The sequence below is a fragment of the Bombyx mori genome, chromosome 19 (assembly GCF_030269925.1).
Source record: "Bombyx mori chromosome 19, ASM3026992v2".
Lineage (NCBI taxonomy): Eukaryota > Metazoa > Arthropoda > Insecta > Lepidoptera > Bombycidae > Bombyx > Bombyx mori.
The window spans coordinates 5,576,587-5,586,727 of NC_085125.1; the positions used below are offsets into that span (position 1 = coordinate 5,576,587).

At 39.8% G+C, this 10,141-nt stretch overlaps 1 protein-coding gene and 1 long non-coding RNA gene across 23 annotated transcripts in view; one reads left to right on the forward strand and one right to left on the reverse strand.

Annotated features, from left to right (window-relative positions):
• The window catches only part of LOC101745162 (potassium/sodium hyperpolarization-activated cyclic nucleotide-gated channel 2), a 271,145-nt gene extending 262,183 nt beyond the window's left edge, over positions 1-8,962 (forward strand). For 11 of the 22 annotated variants that reach the window (XM_038017550.2, XM_038017551.2, XM_062673969.1 and 8 more), the window contains 5 exons: positions 1,802-1,939; positions 3,605-3,754; positions 3,990-4,208; positions 5,346-5,610; positions 6,232-8,962. In XM_038017550.2, the coding sequence (XP_037873478.1) occupies positions 1,802-1,939; positions 3,605-3,754; positions 3,990-4,208; positions 5,346-5,610; positions 6,232-6,863 (1,404 nt within the window). In that variant the 3' untranslated portion in view covers positions 6,864-8,962. Of the gene's footprint in view, positions 1-1,801; positions 1,940-3,076; positions 3,179-3,604; positions 3,755-3,989; positions 4,209-5,345; positions 5,611-6,231 lie in introns of all 22 variants that reach the window. The other 11 variants (XM_038017547.2, XM_038017548.2, XM_062673960.1 and 8 more) reach the window with 2 other exon arrangements.
• On the reverse strand, positions 8,956-10,090 carry LOC110386462 (uncharacterized). Its single transcript, XR_002431651.3, has 2 exons — positions 9,566-10,090; positions 8,956-9,092 (listed from the first exon to the last, which is right to left on the reverse strand). It is a non-coding gene; the product is annotated as an uncharacterized LOC110386462 (long non-coding RNA).
• Positions 10,091-10,141: the final 51 nt, after the last annotated feature.

A 10,141-nucleotide genomic window follows, 5' to 3' on the forward strand; every position in this document is an offset into this window, starting at 1 on the left:
TTAATCTATCTTTATGTTGTTGATATTCTGTTTCAGCTTCGGTGTTCATTTGTTTTTAGAGTGTTATTTTGTTCTTTTTAATTTGTATTGTTTTATTACTCACCTGTGAACCTCTTACCCAACCGCTGCGAGAACCTCTCCGTCATCGTGTATCAAATTAGTGTCTCATGATTTAAGGTCTAAGAAATGTTCCAAGGTTTGCTAGCACCACATATATGTCACCGTTACTTTCAGTATCATTATGTAGCTTTTCGCACATTTACTGTTTGCACGTTTCTGGCCCTTCACTGGTAATTCATTTGAATGATCACAACAATATAATTCATTTGTTCTTAGCCGTGCAGACGGCGTTAAGTCTTTAAATTTGGTCTCTTGTTTGAATTATCTTTTCACTGTGATAATCTATCCAATAAGCACTTTTTCAATACCTGCACATTATACCAGGACTATCTTTTCACAATACAGATCACTTGCTGTTTTAAGGATATCTGCAGTTGTTATCTTCGCTGTGACAGCTACTTTTACTTCATAATCGCTTTCTGTATTCTTGATCACGTGACAATCGCACGTCTTCTTCTCTTCATATTTCATTATATCTTTATCAACCATTTGTGGCATAGTTACAGCATGTTTTTTTTATTAATTTTTTTATTGTAAAACTTCTTGTTCTTTTCATGATTTTTTTTATATATTTTGCAAGATACAACACGACCAAATTGCATATTATGCAACACTTGTAATATTATATTTTAAAAGTTTTAAGAAAACTTTCAGCAATGACAGCAACTGAGCTTAATATAATGAAATAGGTCACCAATATATCGTTGCTATCACTAACAGAATTCTTAGTCTCTTTATAACCAGGATCGCTGTCAATGGTGGTAAAGATTACTAAATTCTTATATCGCTCAGCGATCGTTTGAGGGAAAACGTTATTAATGATAAAATCGTCAATGCGCGTAATTAATTGCATTTGTATTATGTGCGCATGCATTAACTACATTCTACAACTCTACTTCAAAGGTATACTGCTTAAAGAGGAAGTATTATAGGACAATACTTTGTCTTCTGAACACATAGAAATAGTTTGTTTTTATTTAATACTATTATTGTATTTATATTTTTTTTCGATAAAGCAATGTGCCTACCGCAGCACTCTCTGCACCATCCTTGGTTAACTGGTAGAGAATGCTTTGAACAATAAGTCCGCGACTGCACTCTTTTGCTTAAAGATCAATAAACAAAAAAAAAATCATATGAAAACGTAAGCATAACGTAACATACATTTGAAGCAGACCAAATCAAACTTTTTTTTAGTAAAGAAAGCGTTGAGTCTCCTCTATATCGGACAAGGATTAATAAGACACGTGTTTAGTTAAGTGACTAACGTATATTGGGATTACAACCTAACGTGCTATCGACAGCCCGACAATCCCGAGACTTGCGTAGCATCATTGCAATATGATTATCGCTAACACATACATATAATTATTAGTTGCTACGGGGACATTTGTGGTCCCTACAAAAGTTTTAAAAATCCAAAACAGCGATCCTGTTTCTATCCACACCCGTAACTATTACGATTGTAAATTTTTAAAATTGTAAATTTTTCAAAAACATAATTATAACATGTTCGTTACGCTTCAGCACTTTTCTTTGGCTGGCAAAAATCTTTGAAATCAGTAAATATGCATGTCTTACCGAATTATGTAAGATACAATGCCTGTTCATTGTGTGCTCTGAAGGTGACTCTGAGAGCATCAAAATATATATCGTTTACCAAAAACAATATCAATAACAGGATTTCAGTGAAAACTTTCAAATACTACATGCGGGTCGCGCGCTGAGGATACTCCGATTAGCAAAGCTGCTATCATTGGTTCGACTGCTCCGTCTCTCCAGGCTCGTCCGATATGTCTCACAATGGGAGGAAGTATATGTAAGCCATCATCATCTGTTCCGAGCAACACATACAATTTATTAAACTTACTATCCTACTGTATTACCACTAACACTGCTCTAACTACATTACGCTCACATATACTTAACATGACTAATAAAATAAAACAATAATATTGGATTAAGCTGTATTAAATTAATAAAATATATAATAAAAATGATGAATGATTCAATGATAATGTTATTAATCTGAAATTGTTTTAGTGCGTAGTGATCCTAAGATGTCTGATGGAGTTTGTTGTATTGTAATCCTGTATTATATACCATTGATCCCACCCTCCACTGTATTTGAGCCCAAAGTCCCGCTCTGCACTTCTCTACTGCTTCTCTGCAAGCTTCTTTCTGCCTGAGCACGCTCTCACACGTGACGTCTGATCTATCTTTTCTCTCTATGAGCCCGCGCCGCGACCGCGTCCTCGCGTCTGACCCGAACCGACTCACACTTGCCAACACGACATAATTATTATTTGCAAAATTATCAATAATATTTATTTGCCGCTTCTCAAGGCCTTTAGAATCGATCCGCTGACGCTAAACACCAAAATTTCAAAAATTTCAAAACGCATATATTTAAAATAATTAAAACAAAACACACACTCAAATTATTAAAATCCCAAAATAAATCTGTTCCATTCGCGGGTAGAATGAAAATTCAAAATGTCGCTAAAATACCTCAATCGGGCAATGATTTCTTAAATTAAACCAAACATTCCATTCTAATTGGCAAAAAGTTTCGTCTAAAATCGTAAAAAAGCGGAGAGTCAGTGAGAAGTGGAGTACGGGGAGGGTGACGGCTACGACATCGCTGTGCCGGTGTTGTGTGCAGATGAGTCCCGGGCCGCAGCCGCGCGACGAGCCAGCCGACGCAGACGGCAGCGGCTCACGTGACCTCTTCTCGCAGGTGCAGCATGTCGCCCGCGCCCACCAGCGCCTAGAGTAGGGGATTAGCCCGTATACCACTCGTCTCGATGTTAGTGCATTCTATGTGTGCCGCACGCCCCCCCGGCCCCGCTCCGCCCCGCACACCCCGCGACTACCTTTGCCCGTCGATCCCGCCCGCGCTTCGGGCGCGCCTGGCTCTCTTCCTACTATCTCGTGTTTCTCGCTTGTTTTCTAGATCTTGCAGAATCTTCAAAAAAAGCGCACGGAAAGAAGGGGACGTCTGAGCTCCGACTTTGCCAAAAAGAAGGGGCACACCAAAAGCAATCTGATCTTCAAGGTAACCAGGGTCGGCACGAGCCGGCGCGCATGTGCTCGTTCGCCCGCTTAGCATGTTGCCGGCGGCGCCGCCCGGCGTCCTCTAGCCCGCTGCGTACGCTTCGCTTACTGTTTGTTTGTCGTTTCTGTTTGGCCCCCCTGGTCCTGCCGACGGGCGCGCGGGCGGACGCGCGAGGGCGCGGCTCGCGTGACCGTGAGGCGGCCGCGGCCACGCGACCCGCTCCAAGCCGCCACCAAGCATGCCGCTCCACGACTCGTCTCACGCGTTCATGTTTTGTTTCACACTTCTTTACGACAATTCATCGGTAGTAAATCATCGCGAAGCTTCAACTCGAGCGTCCTTATCGCGCGCAGTCCGCACGGCTTCCTTTAGAGGCGGAATGAACCGATTTGTTCTGAGGAGCTAATAAATATGTTCTCTTTACAGTTTCTCAACATGGCTTCCGTGTTCATGCGGATATTCAACTTAATATGTATGATGCTGTTGATCGGCCATTGGTCCGGATGTCTACAGTTCCTGGTTCCTATGCTGCAAGGATTTCCACCAAACTCGTGGGTTGCTATAAACGAGTTACAGGTCATTATTTCCATAATTAATTTTAATATTAGAAGACAACTTGAATATGTTATTCAAAAATCCGTTACCAACTTTTAAAACTATTATTACGCAAATTCATATCATAATAAAAAGAACGCTAGAGATTTCTATTCATGAATAATGAAATAAACATGAATGAGAGAGAACGAGATAAATAACTTTACCCAAAAATTTATAGGGAAACCTAAATAACAATAGTTTCGTACCGTTTCAGGAGGCTTTTTGGTTAGAACAATATTCATGGGCGCTGTTCAAGGCAATGTCACATATGTTGTGCATCGGTTACGGACGGTTCCCTCCTCAATCACTCACCGACATGTGGCTCACGATGCTCTCGATGATATCAGGAGCCACTTGCTACGCGCTCTTCCTAGGTCACGCAACCAATCTCATCCAGAGTCTCGACTCTTCACGCAGGCAATACCGTGAAAAGGTAACACGGATTTGTTAAATACATATCAAACCATTCTTCATGTTTTTTAAATTATCCCCTAAATTGTTATGAACACCTACATATATAAACCTCTGGCACCGTAACAAAATAAAAATAATAAAAGTTTCTAAAAAAAATAGATAAAACATTACCGGCCCCAAATAATACACGCATGTGCTTAATAAAGCAGATCATTAAAGCAACCATTGCCTGTTTCAGAGATTAGACGTGAGTACAGAGCAGAATGTGTGTTTAGTGTTATATAGTGTGTGATCTTCATGAATTCATCAATATCTGCACAAATTAATAATTCATAAACGTGTGTCAACTAACATTAAAGATTCATGCAGCATATCATTATTGTACAGAACACGTTTTTGAAGTTATACTTCTTTAGGCGCGTTATGAAAAATTTATGAGAGTGATATTTTACGATGCGCGCGCATCGTGACACAAAATTAACAGAATGAAGTTGCCCACCAAATTGCTCATTACAATACGACCGACGTAACTTGGCCAGTCTGAATATAGCCGCAGGTGAACTTTCCGAACCGTACCGAGAATTACCGAATTTATACGATGTCAAGAAAAGGGTTGTCCAATATGCGTGTTTGAGGATGTTGTTTAATCGTTTTTTTTTCAAATTGATTAAAAAAAAAAGAAAGAGAAATAAATTTAATAAAAATAAAGTATAACTTCTTAAGCGCGTACATAACACGCACCCTTTTTTTATTAATGGGTGTTCATAACAGTTTACTTCACAACGGTATCTCTAACCATATGGATTGTTAAAAGCGTGAATACACAGTTTGTTCCTCAGGTTTCATCTTCTAACGAAGGTTGGCAGTCATTAATGCGATTTAGAACTTAGATACCACAGTTCGAAACAAATATTGGGGGCTTTTGTTAAACTATTGGCACAGGTTTTCCCGCCAGGTTGATTTCTTTATCCTGACAGTCCTCTTTCCTTAAAGGACAAAGGAGATCTAATTAATGTGCTATGTAAATAGCAAGTTTCTTTCACTGTCTAATTGTACATAAGCTGTGGGGGTATTGCATGTGTGGCAGTGTGTTTTAAAATACATATACCTACCTATCCTGGAAATACTATTAAAATTGTTCTATATTAAATTCTAGGTGAAACAAGTAGAAGAGTACATGGCGTATCGCAAATTACCACGTGAAATGCGTCAACGTATCACCGAGTACTTCGAACACAGATACCAAGGGAAATTCTTCGATGAGGAAGTAATTTTGGGCGAGCTGAGCGAAAAACTGCGCGAAGATGTCATCAACTACAACTGTCGCTCACTTGTGGCCTCTGTACCTTTCTTTGCAAACGCCGACTCCAACTTTGTGTCAGATGTCGTCACCAAACTACGCTATGAAGTGTTTCAGCCTGGTACGTGTGACTGTTTAATATTTATAAATCTATAACCGACGGACCGATCAACACTTTATCAAGTTCAAAGGGTTTTGGACTTCCTGCTTAAAGAAATTCTTCTCCGTAATTTTTGTTTTTTTTTTTTTTTTATTGCTTAGATGGGTGGACTAGCTCACAGCCCACCCGGTGTTAAGTGGTTACTGGAGCCCATAGACATCTACAACGTAAATGCGCCCATCCACCTTGAGATATAAGTTCTAAGGTCTCAAGTATAGCTACAACGGCTGCCCTACCCTTCAAACCAAAACGCATTACTGCTTTACGGCAGTAATAGGCCGGGTGGTGGTACCTACCCGCGCGGACTCACAAGCGGTTCTACCACCAGTAATTACGCAAATTATAATATTGCGGGTTTGATTTTTATTCCTTCACCGGGGAAGCCAATCGTGAACATTAATTTGTTGAATACGTATTTCATTAGAAAAATTGGTACCCGCCTGCGGGATTCGAACACCGGTGCATCGATTCAACATGAATGCACCGGACGTCTTATCTTTTAGGCCACGACGACTTCGAATATAATTTCTTCCCAAAAATATTAACTTAAAAATTTACAATGCACTTTTTGCTTGTTCTCAGGTGACATTATCATAAAGGAAGGAACAATAGGAAATAAAATGTATTTCATCCAAGAAGGCATCGTAGATATAGTCATGGCCAACGGTGAAGTTGCCACCAGTCTATCCGACGGTTCGTACTTCGGAGAAATCTGCTTGCTAACAAACGCTCGCAGAGTAGCATCCGTCCGCGCCGAGACGTACTGCAATCTGTTCTCTTTGTCGGTGGATCATTTCAACGCCGTGCTAGACCAGTATCCGTTGATGCGACGCACGATGGAAAGTGTCGCAGCCGAACGACTGAACAAGATCGGCAAAAACCCGAATCTGGTGGCGCACCGCGAAGACGACACGACATCCGAAGGGAACACGATCAACGCAGTGGTTAACGCTCTCGCGGCAGAAGCAGAGCACGTGAGTCTGTCAGACGACAGTGTGGCACGACTGTCGGAGAGGTCGCTGGGGCTAGCACTGCAACCGCTGCAGGCGGCATCGTGTCGCATGGCAGGTGTGGCCCTACCGGGGCTGGGCGTAGCGGCTGCGCTGCCGCGTCCCAAGTCGGAGCACGACTTCAGTTCGACGCAGGCTCAGCCGCCGTCGTTGTCGTCGGTCGGAGCCGCCTTCCACAAATCGGACGCGGGCATCGCACCCTGACGCCGCACGCTCTGCTAGGCCTGCCGCGGCACGCCGCGACGCGACGCGACGCTCCCGACACTAGGCTTAGTGCGAGGGCCGCTCGCTAGTTGTAGCGTAGACTCGACTCTAGTAGCTGCGACTTCGCCGGCCGCCCGCCGCGCGCGACGCCCCTTGAATCTCATTTTGTGATCTTATACTTAATTCTCCTGTGTTATAATTTAGGTTAAATTTTATATCATTGACGCTGTGAGGAATCGATGAATACGTGACGTATTCCGATTGTATAGATATAAATGTATACCTGTTGTGTATTGAAAAAAACGATTACTATTAAATCTTTATAGGGAGATCTTTATAGATACCTTGCCATTATTAAAAGAAAAAATAATGATTTAGACTAGACTGAAATTTAAAAATATCAATATTTTATGCTACATGTAATGACGTTTGAAATTGATCTTTGTTGATACGGGGTATTCGATGGCGAAACGGTGGGATATAAGTGCATAGTAATAAATCAACGTGCCTGAATAACACGGTTCAGAGACTTTATATTGTTCCATCGATTTCCGTTCCATTATTTTATTTTACTGTGTAACAGTGTTATTGAATCGTTGCGGAGTACGTGGGGAGGTGACATTTGTGACGCATTCTCGGCTAAAAATTATGATTTACAACTAAGTTAACTTGTTTCGATTATCAGTTAAGCTTTCAATTGCGGACTAAACAGAAAAGGAACAGCAGCCTTCTAATATTTAACAAACGTTAAACACAAGAATTACAAGGAAACATTCCTTAGTATATATCTAATTGCGCCTCACAAAAATCTCACGCTGTACATGTGACGCACAAGTTAATTCTCACATACGATTCAAATAGCATACGTTGCTTTGTTTAACTTTAATTATAAGTAGTTATATTCACCGATATAAAAGGGCATAATTAGCGCCAGCATTAATATCTCGGTTTCCTAAGTAGAGGTGATATAGTTAGAGCTTCGGAAGTTTCGAGAATTATTTCTGATGTAAATATATTTTATTGTGAGTTTGCGCGTTTATGCGGTTCGATAAATTTACGTAAGTCTAGGGGGCGTTCGGTCGAGCGGTTCAGTCAATTAATCCGTGCTCTCGCGGCGCGAGACGGACGTCTCTTATCTCAATGCACCACTAAACTTCATAATTTCATTTTAATTGTAGGCGAAAATAATTTATTGTCGATAGTGATCATTTAGTAGTAATAAGTAGGCCAAAGCGTTAACAAATTCGGACGAATTACGTATGTGATAGTGGGAATGCTAAAGCTGCACGCGCTTCGGCCGTACTCTCCGCGACCGACATTAGCGTAGCTCGAATTCATGCAACACGTGCTTCAGGACACCGGAAATTAGTTTCACGTTCCATTACTCCAACTATACGCGTTCGATTCACTCGGAACTGGAACGATTGCTTATCAATATGGCTTGCCTGTATTCACACGACTGTAGACACTTATATAATTAGGGGAATAGTTTTAATGAGCGACATATCCTAGCGAAGCTCGGGAATAGGGTCGCGGAGCGGACGTCCCGGAACGCGAAATCATCATCGTTGATTAATACTTAGTGTCATGACAAATTTGTAAATGACGATTTTGCGAATGTTGAACTTTAGCCAAAATATAGTTAATGAATGAAGAACCAATATGCATTAGCTTTCTTTGTAGAAAAAACGCAGCCTAGTTCAGATCGACAATTAACACCAATAGATACTTTATATACTCATAAGATTTATATATTGATCATAGCAGAAAGATTATCTGTCAATTTATCTACAAAGAGAATAACAAAATATTATTGCGTTTCATTCCCAGAGGCATTTATTTATTGTTATTTTATCAATCTAACATTAATGCTTTTATAAATTATATGAATTTTATAGAAGAAATCTATTTTTGATTGTGAAGTTAAACTAATGATTGTATGAAAGAGAATCTATTACTATATCAAAAAAGAGTTTTAATTTATAAATGTTATTTGTTAATTATTTAAAAATAATTTCTGGTAATTATCTATTTTCACCAAAAGTGCTCATCGCTGTAAACAAATTAGAGAAAATGCATTAAAAGAATGAAGAAAACTGTTCAGTTGTTTAATTTTATTCTACTAGTAGTAAGCTTAGTTTCATTCCAATCAAGTAGGAATTGTTTCCTCCCCCTCCTTTAAGTACTTGCAGCAAAGTAGTCCTATGTCCGGTATTCAGAATGGGATACCTGTGATATAATAAATACAAGTTTTAAGAAACAACTTGGCTGTACTTCTGGCTAAATCATTGTCCATTAGTGGCTATGACTACTTACCTTCAGGAGGCGTACCTATGCTCGTTACGATATCTTTAACTTTCGATATCTGGTGGGTCGCGAGATAAGTATTTATCACAAGCAGAGAAAAAATATAGAAACTGTTAGGCCTACTTGGTTTCACATCCTCATAGCCTCACATTGATACCCACCATACATGCTAGAACATATGCAGCCCTAGTGTGAGATATCAACAGAATCACGGTCTCACGGTCCGCGTGCTTGAAGTGGTTACCAGAGTCCGTAGGTATCACACTGTGAATGTGACCACCCACCATGAGACATGCGGTCGAAAGCTCTATTGTATTATACAACAGTTATGCCACCCGTTAAAACGGGAACGCATGACTATTTCAGGGTACAAATAGACAGAACGGTTTACCTACCCTACAATACCATTAAATACCGATTAGCGATCGCAGTACACTGATGCATTCTGAGAACACTGCTGCCCTTTCTCCGGTGAATAGGCATGATGACTAATTTTCAAAATCTATTCTATGATATTAAGAAGTATCTATTATATCAAAAATATATCATATTTCTGTAGAAAATAAAGGCGGAATTTTTAGCGTAATTCGCTCTGATTGGTGTTTAAGCTATCATGGCTGATTGTTGTATTTTGTAGATTTATTTTAACATCATACATCTGAATGAATGAAATGAATCATATTTATGAAAATAAATACATTTTTCAAAATCCTTGAATCCTGTTTCATTAGATCAATTAAATATTTTGGCGATACTTGACCACTGTCATCATGCCTATTCCATAATTGCCTTCTACGATATTCGCGGAAAGAGATGGGCTGATGCTAATCGAAACCAACACAGCCGACACAGTCATCTTTTTACTTTTCAGTTCATATATATAAATTTTGTACGTTCATAACAATCTCTCCAATTTTTACTTTATTTAACTCAGAAATAAAAAATGAATTAAATAAAAATCAGTTCCACTA